This window comes from Pseudophryne corroboree, chromosome 1 (genome assembly GCF_028390025.1).
Source record: "Pseudophryne corroboree isolate aPseCor3 chromosome 1, aPseCor3.hap2, whole genome shotgun sequence".
In the NCBI taxonomy this organism is placed as follows: Eukaryota; Metazoa; Chordata; class Amphibia; order Anura; family Myobatrachidae; genus Pseudophryne; species Pseudophryne corroboree.
In genome coordinates, this window is record NC_086444.1 from 1,084,429,014 (window position 1) to 1,084,447,091 (window position 18,078).

The 18,078-nt window shown below is 48.5% G+C and overlaps 1 protein-coding gene across 1 annotated transcript in view; it reads left to right on the forward strand.

Moving 5' to 3' along the window:
* The window catches only part of BST1 (bone marrow stromal cell antigen 1), a 73,118-nt gene that overhangs the window by 33,343 nt on the left and 21,697 nt on the right, over nucleotides 1-18,078 (forward strand). Inside the window, exons 5-6 of the mRNA XM_063957000.1 lie at nucleotides 12,411-12,487; nucleotides 13,644-13,736. Coding sequence (XP_063813070.1) covers nucleotides 12,411-12,487; nucleotides 13,644-13,736 — 170 coding nt within the window. The remainder of the gene's footprint in view (nucleotides 1-12,410; nucleotides 12,488-13,643; nucleotides 13,737-18,078) is intronic.

Below are 18,078 nucleotides of genomic sequence, written 5' to 3' on the forward strand. Positions count from 1 at the left end.
CTGCAGTAGTGATATATATATATTTTTTATATCATTATCATCTCTATACTAGCAGACGCAGTATGGTAGTCCACGGCTGTAGCTACCTCTGTGTCGTCAGTCACTCGTCATCCATAAGTATACTAGTATCCATCCATCTCCATTGTTTACCTGAGGTGCCTTTTAGTTGTGCCTATTAAAATATGGAGAACAAAAATGTTGAGGTTCCAAAAATAGGGAAAGATCAAGATCCACTTCCACCTCGTGCTGAAGCTGCTGCCTCTAGTCATGGCCGAGACGATGAAATTCCATCAACGTCGTCTGCCAAGGCCGATGCCCAATGTCATAGTACAGAGCATGTAAAATCCAAAAGACAAAATATCAGTAAAAAAAGGACTCAAAAATCTAAAATAAAATCGTCGGAGGAGAAGCGTAAACTTGCCAATATGCCATTTACCACACGGAGTGGCAAGGAACGGCTGAGGCCCTGGCCTATGTTCATGGCTAGTGGTTCAGCTTCACATGAGGATGGAAGCACTCAGCCTCTCGCTAGAAAAATGAAAAGACTTAAGCTGGCAAAAGCACAGCAAAGAACTGTGCGTTCTTCGAAATCACAAATCCACAAGGAGAGTCCAATTGTGTCGGTTGCGATGCCTGACCTTCCCAACACTGGACGTGAAGAGCATGCGCCTTCCACCATTTGCACGCCCCCTGCAAGTGCTGGAAGGAGCACCCGCAGTCCAGTTCCTGATAGTCAGATTGAAGAAGATGTCAGTGTTGAAGTACACCAGGATGAGGAGGATATGGGTGTTGCTGGCGCTGGGGAGGAAATTGACAAGGAGGATTCTGATGGTGAGGTGGTTTGTTTAAGTCAGGCACCCGGGGAGACACCTGTTGTCCGTGGGAGGAATATGGCCATTGACATGCCTGGTGAAAATACCAAAAAAATCAGCTCTTCGGTGTGGAAGTATTTCAACAGAAATGCGGACAACAGGTGTCAAGCCGTGTGTTGCCTTTGTCAAGCTGTAATAAGTAGGGGTAAGGACGTTAACCACCTCGGAACATCCTCCCTTATACGTCACCTGCAGCGCATTCATCATAAGTCAGTGACAAGTTCAAAAACTTTGGGCGACAGCGGAAGCAGTCCACTGACCAGTAAATCCCTTCCTCTTGTAACCAAGCTCACGCAAACCACCCCACCAACTCCCTCAGTGTCAATTTCCTCCTTCCCCAGGAATGCCAATAGTCCTGAAGGCCATGTCACTGGCAATTCTGACGAGTCCTCTCCTGCCTGGGATTCCTCCGATGCATCCTTGAGTGTAACGCCTACTGCTGCTGGCGCTGCTGTTGTTGCTGCTGGGAGTCGATGGTCATCCCAGAGGGGAAGTCGTAAGACCACTTTTACTACTTCCACCAAGCAATTGACTGTCCAACAGTCCTTTGCAAGGAAGATGAAATATCACAGCAGTCATCCTGCTGCAAAGCGGATAACTGAGGCCTTGGCATCCTGGGCGGTGAGAAACGTGGTTCCGGTATCCATCATTACTGCAGAGCCAACTATAGACTTGTTTGAGGTACTGTGTCCCCGGTACCAAATACCATCTAGGTTCCATTTCTCTAGGCAGGCGATACCGAAAATGTACACAGACCTCAGAAAAAGACTCACCAGTGTCCTAAAAAATGCAGTTGTACCCAATGTCCACTTAACCACGGACATGTGGACAAGTGGAGCAGGGCAGACTCAGGACTATATGACTGTGACAGCCCACTGGGTAGATGTATTGACTCCCGCCGCAAGAACAGCAGCGGCGGCACCAGTAGCAGCATCTCGCAAACGCCAACTCTTTCCTAGGCAGGCTACGCTTTGTATCACCGCTTTCCAGAATACGCACACAGCTGAAAACCTCTTACGGCAACTGAGGAAGATCATCGCAGAATGGCTTACCCCAATTGGACTCTCCTGTGGATTTGTGGCATCGGACAACGCCAGCAATATTGTGTGTGCATTAAATCTGGGCAAATTCCAGCACGTCCCATGTTTTGCACATACCTTGAATTTGGTGGTGCAGAATTATTTAAAAAACGACAGGGGCGTGCAAGAGATGCTGTCGGTGGCCAGAAGAATTGCGGGACACTTTCGGCGTACAGGCACCACGTACAGAAGACTGGAGCAACACCAAAAATGCCTGAACCTGCCCTGCCATCATCTGAAGCAAGAAGTGGTAACGAGGTGGAATTCAACCCTCTATATGCTTCAGAGGTTGGAGGAGCAGCAAAAGGCCATTCAAGCCTATACAACTGACCACGATATAGGAGGTGGAATGCACCTGTCTCAAGCGCAGTGGAGAATGATTTCAACGTTGTGCAAGGTTCTGCAACCTTTTGAACTTGCCACACGTGAAGTCAGTTCAGACACTGCCAGCCTGAGTCAGGTCATTCCCCTCATCAGGCTTTTGCAGAAGAAGCTGGAGACATTGAAGGAGGAGCTAACACAGAGCGATTCCGCTAGGCATGTGGGACTTGTGGATGGAGCCCTTAATTCGCTTAACAAAGATTCACGGGTGGTCAATCTGTTGAAATCAGAGCACTACATTTTGGCCACCGTGCTCGATCCTAGATTTAAAACCTACGTTGTATCTCTCTTTCCGGCAGACACAAGTCTGCAGGGGTTCAAAGAACTGCTGGTGAGAAAATTGTCAAGTCAAGCGGAACGCGACCTGTCAACATCTCCTCCTTCACATTCTCCCGCAACTGGGGGTGCGAGGAAAAGGCTCAGAATTCCGAGCCCACCCGCTGGCGGTGATGCGGGGCAGTCTGGAGCGACTGCTGATGCTGACATCTGGTCCGGACTGAAGGACCTGCCAACGATTACGGACATGTCATCTACTGTCACTGCATATGATTCTCTCACCATTGAAAGAATGGTGGAGGATTATATGAGTGACCGCATCCAAGTAGGCACGTCAGACAGTCCGTACGTATACTGGCAGGAAAAAGAGGCAATTTGGAGGCCCTTGCACAAACTGGCTTTATTCTACCTAAGTTGCCCTCCCACAAGTGTGTACTCCGAAAGAGTGTTTAGTGCCGCCGCTCACCTTGTCAGCAATCGGCGTACGAGGTTACTTCCAGAAAATGTGGAGAAGATGATGTTCATTAAAATGAATTATAATCAATTCCTCCGTGGAGACATTCACCAGCAGCAATTGCCTCCACAAAGTACACAGGGAGCTGTGATGGTGGATTCCAGTGGGGACGAATTGATAATCTGTGAGGAGGGGGATGTACACGGTGATGAATCGGAGGATGATGATGAGGTGGACATCTTGCCTCTGTAGAGCCAGTTTGTGCAAGGAGAGATTAATTGCTTCTTTTTTGGTGGGGGTCCAAACCAACCCGTCATTTCAGTCACAGTCGTGTGGCAGACCCTGTCACTGAAATTATGGGTTGGTTAAAGTGTGCATGTCCTGTTTATACAACATAAGGGTGGGTGGGAGGGCCCAAGGACAATTCCATCTTGCACCTCTTTTTTCTTTCATTTTTCTTTGCGTCATGTGCTGTTTGGGGAGTATTTTTTGGAAGGGCCATCCTGCGTGACACTGCAGTGCCACTCCTAGATGGGCCAGGTGTTTGTGTCGGCCACTAGGGTCACTTATCTTAGTCACACAGCTACCTCATTGCGCCTCTTTTTTTCTTCTTTGCGTCATGTGCTGTTTGGGGAGTATTTTTTGGAAGGGCCATCCGGCCTGACACTGCAGTGCCACTCCTAGATGGGCCAGGTGTTTGTGTCGGCCACTAGGGTCGCTTAGCTTACTCACACAGCTACCTCATTGCGCCTCTTTTTTTCTTCTTTGCGTCATGTGCTGTTTGGGGAGTATTTTTTGGAAGGGCCATCCGGCCTGACACTGCAGTGCCACTCCTAGATGGGCCAGGTGTTTGTGTCGGCCACTAGGGTCGCTTAGCTTACTCACACAGCTACCTCATTGCGCCTCTTTTTTTCTTTGCGTCATGTGCTGTTTGGGGGGTGTTTTTTGGAAGGGCCATCCTGCGTGACACTGCAGTGCCACTCCTAGATGGGCCAGGTGTTTGTGTCGGCCACTAGGGTCGCTTATCTTAGTCACACAGCTACCTCATTGCGCCTCTTTTTTTTCTTCTTTGCGTCATGTGCTATTTGGGGAGTGTTTTTTGGAAGGGCCATCCTGCGTGACACTGCAGTGCCACTCCTAGATGGGCCAGGTGTTTGTGTCGGCCACTAGGGTCGCTTATCTTAGTCACACAGCTACCTCATTGCGCCTCTTTTTTTTCTTCTTTGCGTCATGTGCTGTTTGGGGAGTATTTTTTGGAAGGGCCATCCTGCGTGACACTGCAGTGCCACTCCTAGATGGGCCAGGTGTTTGTGTCGGCCACTAGGGTCACTTATCTTAGTCACACAGCTACCTCATTGCGCCTCTTTTTTTTCTTCTTTGCGTCATGTGCTGTTTGGGGAGTATTTTTTGGAAGGGCCATCCGGCCTGACACTGCAGTGCCACTCCTAGATGGGCCAGGTGTTTGTGTCGGCCACTAGGGTCGCTTAGCTTACTCACACAGCTACCTCATTGCGCCTCTTTTTTTCTTTGCATCATGTGCTGTTTGGGGGGTGTTTTTTGGAAGGGCCATCCTGCGTGACACTGCAGTGACACTCCTAGATGGGCCAGGTGTTTGTGTCGGCAACTTGGGTCGCTGAGCTTAGTCATCCAGCGACCTCGGTGCAAATTTTAGGACTAAAAATAATATTGTGAGGTGTGAGGTGTTCAGAATAGACTGAAAATGAGTGGAAATTATGGTTATTGAGGTTAATAATACTTTGGGATCAAAATGACCCCCAAATTCTATGATTTAAGCTGTTTTTTAGGGTTTTTTGAAAAAAACACCCGAATCCAAAACACACCCGAATCCGACAAAAAAAATTCGGTGAGATTTTGCCAAAACGCGTTCGAACCCAAAACACGGCCACGGAACCGAACCCAAAACCAAAACACAAAACCCGAAAAATTTCCGGTGCACATCTCTAGTTAATTGTATAATTGATCATTTTATCTTGGAAGTGATGGCACCCTGATGTTTCTTCTAACCGGAAGTACTTCTACCATCCAACTAATGGTGTTTGGTTAATGGTTGGGTCCGTTTGAGGCTCATCTCACAACAGCTCATAAGCATTTCATTCAGGATGCAGTCAAGATGCCGGCGTTTGGCATCCCGGCAGTCGGAAAGCTGACGCCAGCATCTCGAAACTGCTCGGAATGCTGATGCTGGCATCCCAACATAGATAGCGATGCAGAATGCAACAATACGGATCGAGTTGGTGCCAAAGTCTCCACTGGCAAGCCATGTGGGAGGGTTAGGGTTAGGCTGCGAGGGCGGGAAGGCTAGGGTTAGGCTGCAGGGAGGGAGATTAGGAAGGGTGGGTTAGGGTCAGGCACCACCGAAGATGCTTTTTTTTGGAGGGGGGGGCGGGTTAAGGTCAGGCCGTGGGAAAGGTGGGTTAGGGGGGAGGGATGGTGTAACGTGAATACGAGACACTACTGTGCGGTGTAATGTGTATGAGGGACACTACTGTGTGGCATATTTTGAATTGGAAGTACTATTGTGTCCATGCCCTTCCCCCACAAGACCATACCCCATTTCCAATACTCACACCTTATTCCAAATGTGTGTAGGGGGGGGGGGCGCCAGCCCCTTACTTTGCCAGGGGCGCTCGGACCCCTAGATACACCCCTGCTGGCCGCTGCTATCTTTATAAAATGTTTTGTTTCCCAAGATTTCAGTATGTGCTACAAATGCTGCTGCTCATTCCACCCAAAAATGCTTTATTACAATTGAACACATCTTTAACCAAATTTATTTGGGCGGATAAACACCCAGGGATTTCTTTATTTAAGCTTCAGCAACCGAGGGAACTGGTTGGCCGGAATTTACCATGTCTTCGTTCCTTTGCTCTCGTTGCTAACTACAGAATTGCATTGGACTGGATTGGAGAGGCTGATATTCACACTGTGAGACACTTGGAACAATCATTCTTACCACACTGGAATCTAACTTCTCTATTGCATACACCCCCCAATCGCTCCCGACCACTTGTGCTGCTTGGCTAATTATGTGCTCAAAATTGAAGGTCTCTAGATATTCTGCTATTTTCTACCATTATGGGGTGACCCTAGTTTCACTCCTCAAAATTCGTCCCCAATATTTCACACATGGGGGTATATTTACTAACATTCGTAATTTTCGGAAAAAGGTCAAAGTTCAATCACGAATGACATCGACAGTGTAAAATTGCAACTTTTTGAATTTATTACGACTAATTTACTAAGCTGCCGTATTTTGCCTTTTCGGGTTTTCCGATGTCGATGTCATTCGTTTTTTTTTCCTGTTTTTACGGCAGTGTTTAGCAAAATACTGCCGACTTTTTCAAAATGAATCTCGGCCGGATCTGTGTGATCCGTGCTGGGGTTCATTTTTTTTATTTTTATAAATAAACACTGTAAAACTTTAAAAAAAATTGCGTGGGGTCCCCCCTCCTAAGCATAACCAGCCTCGGGCTCTTTGAGCCGATCCTGGTTGCAGAAATATGGGGGAAAAATTGACAGGGGTTCCCCCATATTTAAGCAACCAGCATCGGGCTCTGCGCCTGGTCCTGGTTCCAAAAATACGGGGGACAAAAAGAGTAGGGGTCCCCCGTATTTTTAAAACCAGCACCGGGCTCCACTAGCTGGACAGATAATGCCACAGCCGGGGGTCACTTTTATATAGTGCCCTGCGGCCGTGGCATCAAATATCCAACTAGTCACCCCTGGCCGGGGTACCCTGGGGGAGTGGAGACCCCTTCAATCAAGGGGTCCCCCCCCCCCAGCCACCCAAGGGCCAGGGGTGAAGCCCGAGGCTGTCCCCCCCCATCCAATTGGCTGCGGATGGGGGGCTGATAGCCTTTTGTGAAAATGAAAAGATATTGTTTTTAGTAGCAGTACTACAAGGCCCAGCAAGCCTCCCCCGCATGCTGGTACTTGGAGAACCACAAGTACCAGCATGCGGCGGAAAAATGGGCCCGCTGGTACCTGTAGTACTACTACTAAAAAAATACCCAAAAAAAGACAAGACACACACACCTTGAAAGTAAAGATTTATTACATACATCCACACAAACATATACACATACTTACCTTATGTTCACACGCAGGTCGGTCCTCTTGTCCAGTAGAATCCATGGGGTACCTGTTGAAAAAATTATACTCACAAAATCCAGTGTAGATCGGTCCTCTTCAAATCCATTTGTAATCCACGTACTTGGGAAAATAAAAAAACGGAGTTCCGACCACGAACTGAAAGGGGCCCCATGTTTTCACATGGGACCCCTTTCCCCGAATGCCAGAAACCCACTCTGACTTCTGTCTAAGTGGGTTTCTTCAGCCAATCAGGGAGCGCCACGTTGTAGCACCCTCCTGATCGGCTGTGTGCTCCTGTACTGACTGACAGGCAGCACGCGGCAGTGTTACAATGTAGCGCCTATGCGCTCCATTGTAACCAATGGTGGGAACTTTCTGCCCTGCGGTTGACCGAAAGTGACCTCACCGCTGAGCCGTTTTGGATGTATTGTAAATACCCTCAAATTAAAGCGGAAAGTCTGCAATTAAAGCACATCTTGTTTGTTTCTTTTCAAATCCATTGTGGTGGTGTATAGAGTCCAAAATATGAGAATTGTGTCGATGTCCCAATATTTATGGACCTGACTGTATGTCCGTTCTCGTTCCTTGCTCAACATAGACACTGGTAATGTAGGCTTGTTGCGGTGGAAAATTATTCTAGATCAGTGCCGTAACGAGGCATTTTACCGCTGTGTGCAAGAAACGACAGTGGCGCCCCCCCCATGTAAGATAGGGGCAGTGCGCGCCGTAGGCGTGTGAAAAATTTATAGGGGCGTGGCTTCACGGGGAAGGGGCGTGGCCACAAAATAATAGCAATTCATACTACGGTGCACAGTAGTCTACATTATTCAAATTACGCTGCACAGTAGCGCCACTACACCAGGTAGAGCACCTTTTATACATTACAGCAGACAGCGTCCCCCTTTTTACACATTACAGCAGACAGTCCCCCTTTTTACACATTGCGGCAGCCAGTCCCCCTTTTTACACATTGCGGCAGCCAGTCCCCCTTTTTACACATTGCGGCAGCCAGTCCCCCTTTTTACACATTGCGGCAGCCAGGCCCCCTTTTTACACATTGCAGCAGCCAGTCCCCCTTTTTACACATTGCGGCAGCCAGGCCCCCTCTTTACACATTGCGACAGCCAGTCCCCCTTTTTACACATTGCGGCAGCCAGGCCCCCTCTTTACACATTGTGGCAGCCAGGACCCCTTTTTACACATTGCGGCAGCCAGGACCCCTTTTTACACATTGCGGCAGCCAGACCCTTTTTACACATCGCAGCAGCCAGGACCCCTTTTTACACATTGCGGCAGCCAGGACCCCTTTTTACACATTGCGGCAGCCAGTCCCCCTTTTTACACATTGCGGCAGCCAGTCCCCCTTTTTACACATTGCGGCAGCCAGGACCCCTTTTTACACATTGCGGCAGCCAGGACCCCTTTTTACACATTGCGGCAGACGGTGTCCCCCTGAGAGAGAGAGAGAGAGAGAGAGAGAGGGATATACTTACCTTCTCCCCGCTGACAGGCTCCTCGTGCTGGCATCTCCCTCTCGGTGCAGGCAGTGAGGTGAGAAGGAGGAGGAGGGAGGGGGAGCAGGGAGCCGCAGCAGCGCTATTTCATTGGTAGTAAGCGCCGCTGCAGCATCCCCCTCTCCTTCCGTATTGGCTGCCTGGCGCTGCTGTGGATGCTGGGATGAAGGAACCGCATCCCAGCATCCATAGCAGCGCCGGGCAGCCAATACAGAAGGAGAGGGGGATGCTGCAGCGGCGCTTACTACCAATGAAATAGCGCTGCTGCGGCTCCCTGCTCCCCCTCCCTCCTCCTCCTTGTCCGCTGCCCGGCGCTGGTCTTTTCTCCCTCCAGCACGGCGCACACAGCAGAGGCGGCATGTAATGAGTCAATTTGACTCATTACATGCCGCTGGCCGTGCGCCCTCAGGGCAACTGCGCTGTGTGCCAAGCCCACTTGGCACACACGTAGTTACGGCCCTGTTCTAGATGTCAATTTATAGTTAAAGAAACAGCTAAACAGGCCACGCCCCTTCTGTGTGAGACCACACCCTTTTCTCCATGATTTTTCCTTTTGTAGGGAAGTATTCGTCCAGTCCATAGAGACCATAAAGGTAATTCTAGGGTGAAGTAAAGAAATTGCGACTGGATCCGGGAAGATCCATTGGGATAATATGTTCTTTTTTCGTGGCAGCAGCTATTTTTATAAGCAGTATACGGTTGCCTTTGGATAATTGATGTGAGAGTGTTCTGGGGATAAATCCCCCAGAAAACCCAGGTTTTGTCAACCACAAACGGAATCATCAGCTGACTGTTAATACGTATAACTTTGAAGTTCTGTCCACAGTACCTGCACTTGTGGACAAGACCATGACCCTCATTCTGAGTTGATCGCTCACTGCCGTTTTGCGCAGCGCAGCGATCAGGTTACTACTGTGCATGCGTATGCACCACAATGCGCACGCGTGTCGTACGGGTACAAACAGCATCGTTGCTGTGCAATGCTTCTAGCAACGAATCCATTCGCACAACCGATCGCAAGGAGATTGACAGGAAGAGGGCGTTTATGGGTGTCAACTGACCATCTTCTGGGAATGGTAGAGAAAACGCAGGCGTGTCCAGGCGTTTGCTGGGCGGCTGTCTGATGTCAATTCCGGGACCGGACAGGCTGAAGTGATCGCAAGGGCTGAGTAAGTCCAGAGCTACTCAGAAACTGCAAAAAACATTTTCGTCCCGCTCGGCTGCACAAGGGTTCGCACACTTGCAAAGCGAAAATACACTCCCCTAGAGGCGGCGACTATCTGATCGCTGCTCTGCAAAAAATAGCTAGCAAGCGATCAACTCTGAATGAGGGCCCATATACAGTGCACGATATCCACCTCAGGCGCTCCACATTTGTAACAATTACTGTAGAAGTGGGTGCATCCCCAATGAGAGATTTCAGTTTAGGGGTATAATAGGACCTAGGTAGTATTCTCTGATCCATTTCAGCATAAGCTCACACACACTGCACAGAGTTGCAAAGATGAGGTGACTGGAGGAGCAGGTCAGGGAGGGAAGGAAACCACCTACTTTCTCATTTTGGCCCGTGGCTAGCCACAGAGCACCGTTATTAGTCCTGCTGACTTATCCACTGGTTAAGGGCCCCTTAAGTGCTGTGGTCCCTGGTGCATTGCACTGGCTGCTCGCAGTGGCGAATTTAAGGGTCAGGCCGCACCTAGGCACAAAATTATTGCCCCACACACACACAACCTATTTTAAAATGAGGGGGTAGAAAGGGATTAGGAGTGGGAACCAAGGGTAACATGGGAGTTGTAGTGTGAATCAGGGGGGCAGGATGGGATTAGTAGTGGGAAGTGGGGGCAAAATGAGAGTAGTAGTATGGATCAGAGGGCAGGATGGGAATACTAGTGCACATCCGGGGGAACAGGCTAGGAGTAGTAGTGGTGGTGGGGAGCAGGGGGCAGGATAAGAGTAGTAGTGGGAAGCAGGGGCAAGTTAAGAGTAGTCGTTGGGAAGCAGGGGGCAGGCTGGCAGTAGTAGTGGGAAGCAGGGACTAGTGGCGGGAAGAAGTGGACCTGGAATACTGCACTGACACTATCAGAGGGAGCCAGCAATGCAGCCAGCTCCCTTCCCCCACCCACCTATCGAACACCCCACAGCACTGCTGTCACTGACATTACGCTGCTCCGGGTGTCTCCGCCTTCCGTGTCCCAGCTGTCACATTTCCAGGGGCTAGCTGGCAAATTTAATCGCAGGTGATCTCCACAGTGACACGCTCCTCTCACACACCGCTAAAACACAAACAGGAGGGTACACGCACAATTGACACACACACACTGTAGGGGACACGCACAGAGGAGGGTACACGCACTATTGACACACACAGGAGGGGAGATGGTCACGCACACAAGTGTTGGGTACATGAACACACACTGGAAGGGGCACACATTCACACAGGAGGGGGGGACACAGTTACACAGGAGGGGGACACACAGTCACACAGGGGTGGGAGGGACACAGGAGGGGGGCCACAGATTGCCTCCAGCCCCATCTGCCCCCACCATAAGGAAGGCATGGGTAATTTGTATCCAACCCGCCACCTCTAAGATGTGAGTCTCCCTGCAATAATATTATATGCAACATATCCTGTCTCTAATAGTAAATGGCATGTAGACTGAACTTCACATCATCTTACTTTGCTTTGTAGCAGATACACATTTATACAGAACAGCATCAAAATCAATTCGTAATTGTTTACTGCAATATTGTTGTTTTTTAAGTCATTTTTACTGGTCCAGAATTTTCCTTATGAATGCTGCTAATTCATAAAAATTAGTCATCTTTTAATTAACATTAGAAAACAATAAAGATCATGGGCAGTGGAGGAATTCCCACAAGGTACATGGGGCAGGGTGGTCTTCAGGTTGCCGACTGTCGGGATCCCGGCGCACAGTATACTGGCGCCGGAATCCCGACAGCTGGCATACCGACAGATTTTCTCCCTTGTGGTGGTCCACGACCCCCCTGGAGGGAGAATAAATAGCGTGGCGCGCCTAGCCCCCTCGCCACGCTGCCGGTATGCCGGCAGTCGGGCTCCCAGCGCCGGTATGCTGGTCGCCGGGAGCCCGCCCGCCGGCATACCATGCTACACCCCATGGGGCACATGCCTAGGGATAACACTTGCTTAGGCTGGTGACCAGATGGGGCCAAGTGATTTTGTTTTATTTTTGTAAATACGACTGATTTTTTTTATTTTGCAACTGGTGGGGAGGAAGGGGCAATGGTCAGTTAATTGTGGTGGTTGAGGGGGGGGGGGGGTGAGGTTGGTGCTGCTTTGGCAGTTGGGAGGCCCCAACATGAAGTGGGCAGTGACATGATAGGGAAACCTATAATATCACTATCCATCAAAGTATTTAGCAAATCTCTTTGCAACAGTAACTTCGCTCAACTTACCAATTCCATTATTACAACTGAAATGCCTCAGTTATGTACCTAGTTCCAAGTGAATTGTGAAGTAAATGTATTAATTATCTTTTCATCTATGTTTTCCATTTCTTTTTACACTGGCATTAAATAGAGGAGTGGGGGACATGTGCACTTTGAATTCCAAATGACAATGTAGTCAAATTTGCATGAGTGAAATGTGTTGTTGTCTATGAAATAATGAATGATAATCATTTTTTAGATTAATATCCTCCATAAGAACATTTTTTCATATTTTTTTCTTTTCCATTTATAGTATGCTAAACACAGCTTTGGTGATATACAGATTATGCTGAATGGATCCACACCAGGTGGGGCTTTTCCAGTACCCAGGTAAGAGTAGTTTTATTTATCCTAAATACATTAATAACAGTTATGTTACAGAAATCATAGTTACCACCATGGGGGCCTCCTCGATGCCAGCTTGTACCAATGAGTTGGTTTATCGGTTAAAAATGATAAAAGCCAAAGATTTTACTCTTTTTGTAACACTCCAGTCTGCACTTCTGGCTAATACTAGTGTGATAATGACTTTGACACTTGCTATTCTAAATCAGTGGTTCTCAAACTCAGTACTCAGGATCGCAAACATGTTTTCCAGGTCACCTGTGCATTTTTGAAACATGACAGTTGGACATACACCTGTGTCCAGCTAGGTGACATGGAAAATGTGAATTATGTTGTGTCCTGACCGAGTTTAAGAATCACTGTTCAAAAGAATGCTGGTATAGCTGGAGGGTCACAGGTTACTTATCTCTGATCTAGCAACATATTAGAGCTGTGTGGAGGGGGGTGCAGCTGCAATGGGAACTAGTAGATGCCAATTCTGATTAAAGGCCACCGTGTACGCATCTTCACTCTCCCAAGGCCTTTGTTTTGCTGAACTTACACAGGAGACAGAAAATGCACAATAAGCATGTGTAAAAGGGTTCAGTATGGCATCCCGGCAGTCACATGACCGACTGTGGCATCCTGACACTGAAGATCCCAACATCGGAGGGAGTAAGTATTTTTACCCTCCCTGTCCCCTACCCTATCCCTCCGTGGGTCATGGCAAGGGCTAACCCTTGAAGAGTGGCGGCTATGGCTAACCCCCCAGTGCTTAACCTTAACTCCCCTAGTGCCTAACCCTAACCTCCATCCCTTTACCCTAAGGTGAACACTGATACTTACCTTCGGGATGTTGGCTGTTGTTGTTCTGGTGTTGGTCTCCTGAGTGGTGTCGGGATTCCGGCGTCGGTCACATGACCGCCAGCATCAAGACCGCTGGAATGCTGAATGCATCTCATGTGAAATATGGTGCATGAGCAAAGAAGCCCCAAATGGGCTAAGAAGAGCAGGGGCTTCGGGACAGGATTTACCAGGATCTTCCTCAAATTTTACTATGGGTCCCAGTGATTCCACCCCTGTATCAGAGACTGTAAACTTTTAATACCCAGCTGACATAATCTAACAAATGTTTTAACTTCATTTCTTTACTTCTTTTTAGTTTTTTAGCTGACTATGAAATTCCAAATTTTCAAAGAGATAAAGTATCCAACATTAATATCTGGGTGATGGATGAAATAGGTGGAATTAATGTGTGAGTAAAATATATTATACTTATAAAACTGAAACAATGATTGCATTGGGTGCATAGGTGCGCACATGGGGTGTGCATCCACACACTCCTTAGACAGCCTCAAACTATACCTTAAGGGGTATATTCAATTAGTGTCGGATCTTCTCCGATGGAGAGGATCCGACACTTCACTATTGAATTTGGGGGCATTTCTGACAGGTTTTTGCCCATTTTTGACAATGGCGATCTGACTTTTTTTTAAGTCAAATCGGAATTGTCGAAAATGGTCGGAAACGCCCGCAAGCTAGTCACAAAATGTGGATCTGCGGCTAATCCGATTCACGTGTTTTCCGACAAGTCCTAACTAGGAAAAACAAGTATTAATTAGACGGAAATCTATATACCGTATATACTCGAGTATAAGTCGACCCGAATATAAGCCGAGGCACCTAATTCTACCACAAAAACCTGGGAAAACTTATTGACTCGAGTATAAGCCTAGAGTGGGAAATGCAGCTCTAGCCGTACACAGCCCTCAGTGCCAGATATGCCCCCACAGTGCCAGATATGCCCTCATACTGTCAGATATGCCCCACAGTGCCAGATATGCCCTCATGCTGCCAAATATGCCCCACAGTGCCAGATATGCCCTCATGCTGCCAAATATGCCCCACAGTGCCAGATATGCCCTCATGCTGCCACATATGCCCCTCATGCTGCCACATATGCCCCTCATGCTGCCAGATATGCCCCCTCATGCTGCCAGATATGCCCCCTCATGCTGCCAGATATGCCCCCTCCCCAAGTGCCAAATATGCTCCCCCAGTGCCTGTTACTTACCCCTCCGTCGATCCTGCGCTGTCTTCTGAAGGAGGGACATGGAGCGCACAGCCCGCGCCTCTCCTGTGTCCCTCCTGCATCTCCGGCGGCCGCGGCGGGTCTATTAAAGGAAGTGCCGGTTCGTGATCAGAGGTCACGAACGGGTACTTCCTTTAATACACCCGCCGCTGCCGCCGGAGATGCAGGAGGGACACAGGAGAGGCGCGCGCTGTGCGCTCCGTGTCCCTCCTTCACACTGCTCTGCCTGTCACACTGACTGACTCGAGTATAAGCCGAGGTGGCTTTTTCAGCACAAAAAAAAGTGCTGAAAAAGTCGGCTTATACTCGAGTATATACGGTATATAAATGTGAAAGTCTCACTCACTCACTCACTGACTCATCATTAAATCTCTTACTTCACTATATGTTAGGAAGCTGAAATTTAACATAGGTATTCTTCAGATGGGAAATAAGAAAACTACATAATAAGAATTTGTGAAAGTCGAAAATAATATTTGGATGCCAGATTTTAGTAATAAATCGCACCTAAAACACAAAGACGCATAATTATAACTAAAAGCGTGTTCAAGTTCTATTTAAGAAGATAGCTATCCTCAGTAATAAGAACCCCTATTATAAAAAATAAGATTTTAAACCTACCGGTAAATCTTTTTTTCGTAGTCCGTAAAGGATGCTGGGGACTCCGTAAGGACCATGGGGATAGACAGGCTCCGCAGGAGACATGGGCACTTTAAGAAAGACTTTAGGTATGGGTGTGCACTGGCTCCTCCCTCTATGCCCCTCCTCCAGACCTCAGTTAGAGAAACTGTGCCCAGAGGAGACGGACAGTACGAGGAAAGGATTTTTGTTAATCCAAGGGCAAGATTCATACCAGCCACACCAATCACACCGTATAACTTGTGATAAACTAACCAGTTAACAGTATGAAAAAACAACATAGCATCAGTCGGAGACCGATGAAAACTATAACATAACCCTTATGTAAGCAAAACTATATACAAGTCTTGCAGAAGTAGTCAGCACTTGGGACGGGCGCCCAGCATCCTCTACGGACTACAAGAAAAAGATTTACCGGTAGGTTTAAAATCTTACTTTCTCTTACGTCCTAGAGGATGCTGGGGACTCCGTAAGGACCATGGGGATTATACCAAAGCTCCCAAACGGGCGGGAGAGTGCAGATGACTTTGCAAAGGTGTTTGAACCCGACCAAGTAGCAGCTCGGCATAGTTGCAGTGCCGAGACCCCTCGGGCAGCCGCCCAAGACGAGCCCACATTCCTAGTGGAATGGGCCTTAACAGATTTTGGTAACGGCAATCCAGCGTTCGAATGCGCCTGCTGAATCGTGTTACAGATCCAGCGAGCAATAGTCTGCTTTGAAGCTGGGGCGCCAACCTTGTGGCCGCATATAGGACAAACAGTGCTTCTGTTTTTCTGACTCTAGCCGTTCTGGCCACGTAAATTTTCAAAGCCCTGACTACATCAAGGGACTCGGAATCTTCCAAGTCTCGCGTAGCCACAGGCACCACAATAGGTTGGTTCATATGAAAAGATGACACCACCTTAGGCAAGAATTGAGGACGGGTTCGCAATTCCGCTCTATCCATATGGAACACTAGATAGGGGCTTTATGAGACAAAGCCGCCAATTCCAACACTCGCCTAGCCGAAGCCAAGGCTAACAACATGAGCACTTTCCAAGTGAGATATTTCAACTCCACCGTTTTAAGTGGTTCAAACCAGTGCGACTTAAGGAAACTCAACACCACGTTAAGGTCCCAAGGCGCCACCGGAGGTACAAAAGGAGGCTGAATATGCAGCACTCCCTTCACAAAAGTCTGTACTTCTGGGAGAGAAGCCAATTCTTTTTGAAAGAAAATGGATAAGGCCGAAATCTGAACCTTAATGGAGCCTAATTTTAGGCCCATATCCACTCCAGTTTGCAGGAAGTGAAGGAAACGGCCCAGATGGAATTCTTCCGTAGGAGCATTCCTGGCCTCACACCAAGCAACATATTTCCGCCATATACGGTGATAATGTTTAGCTGTCACGTCCTTCCTAGCCTTTATCAGGGTAGGAATGACCTCATCCGGAATGCCCTTTTCCGCTAGTATCCGGCGTTCAACCACCATGCCATCAAACGCAGCCGCGGTAAGTCTTGGAACAGACAAAGCCCCTGTTGCAACAGGTCCTGTCGTAGAGGAAGAGGCCACGGATCTTCTGTGAGCATTTCCAGCAGATCTGGATACCAGGTCCTTCGTGGCCAATCCGGAACAATGAGAATTGTCTGTACTCCTCTTTTTCTTATTATTCTCAACACCTTGGGGATGAGAGGAAGAGGAGGAAACACATAGACCGACTGGAACACCCATGGTGTCACTAGGGCGTCTACAGCTACCGCCCGAGGGTCTTTTGATCTGGCTCAATACCTCTGTAGCTTTTTGTTGAGGCGGGATGCCATCATGTCTATTTGGGGCAGTCCCCACTGACTTGCAATCTGTGCAAAGACTTCTTGATGAAGTCCCCACTCTCCTGGATGCAGGTCGTGTCTGCTGAGGAAGTCTGCTTCCCAGTTGTCCACTCCCGGAATGAACACTGCTGACAGTGCGCTTACATGATTTTCCGCCCAGCGAAGAATCCTGGTGGCTTCCGCCATTGCCACTCTGCTCCTTGTGCCGCCTTGGCGGTTTACATGAGCCACTGCGGTGATGTAGTCTCACTGGATCAGAACCGGTCTGTCGCGAAGTAAGGTCTCCGCTTGACGTAGGGCGTTGTATATGGCCCTCAGTTCCAGGATGTTGATGTGAAGACAAGTCTCTTGACTTGACCAAAGACCTTGGAAGTTTCTTCCCTGCGTGACTGCTCCCCAACCTCGGTGGCTCGCGTCCGTGGTCACCAGGATCCAGTCCTGAATGCCGAACCTGCGGCCTACTAGAAGGTGAGCACTCTGCAGCCACCACAGGAGAGATACCCTGGCTCTGGGGGACAGGGTGATCAACTGATGAATTTGTAGATGTGACCCGGACCACTTGTCCAGTAAGTCCCATTGGAAAGTCCTCGCATGGAACCTGCCGAAGGGAATGGCTTTGTATGATGCCACCATCTTTCCCAGGACTCGAGTGCAGTGATGCACTGACACCTGTTTTGGCTTCAATAAGTTCCTGACCAGAGTCATGAGTTCCTGAGCTTTTTCTATCGGAAGAAAAAAACTCTTTTCTGGTCTGTATCCAGAATCATGCCCAAGAAAGTCAGACGAGTCGTAGGAACCAACTGCGACTTCGGGATATTGAGAATCCAGCCGCTTTGCTGTAACACCTTCAGTGAAAGTGAGGCGCTGTTCAGCAATTGCTCTCTTGATCTCGCTTTTATGAGGAGATCATCCAAGTACGGGATAATTGTGACACCTTGTTTGCGCAGGAGCACCATCATTTCCGCCATCACCTTGGTGAAAGTGCTCGGGCCCGTGGAAAGCCCAAACGGCAACGTCTGAAATTGGTAATGACAATCCTGTACAGCAAATCTCAGGT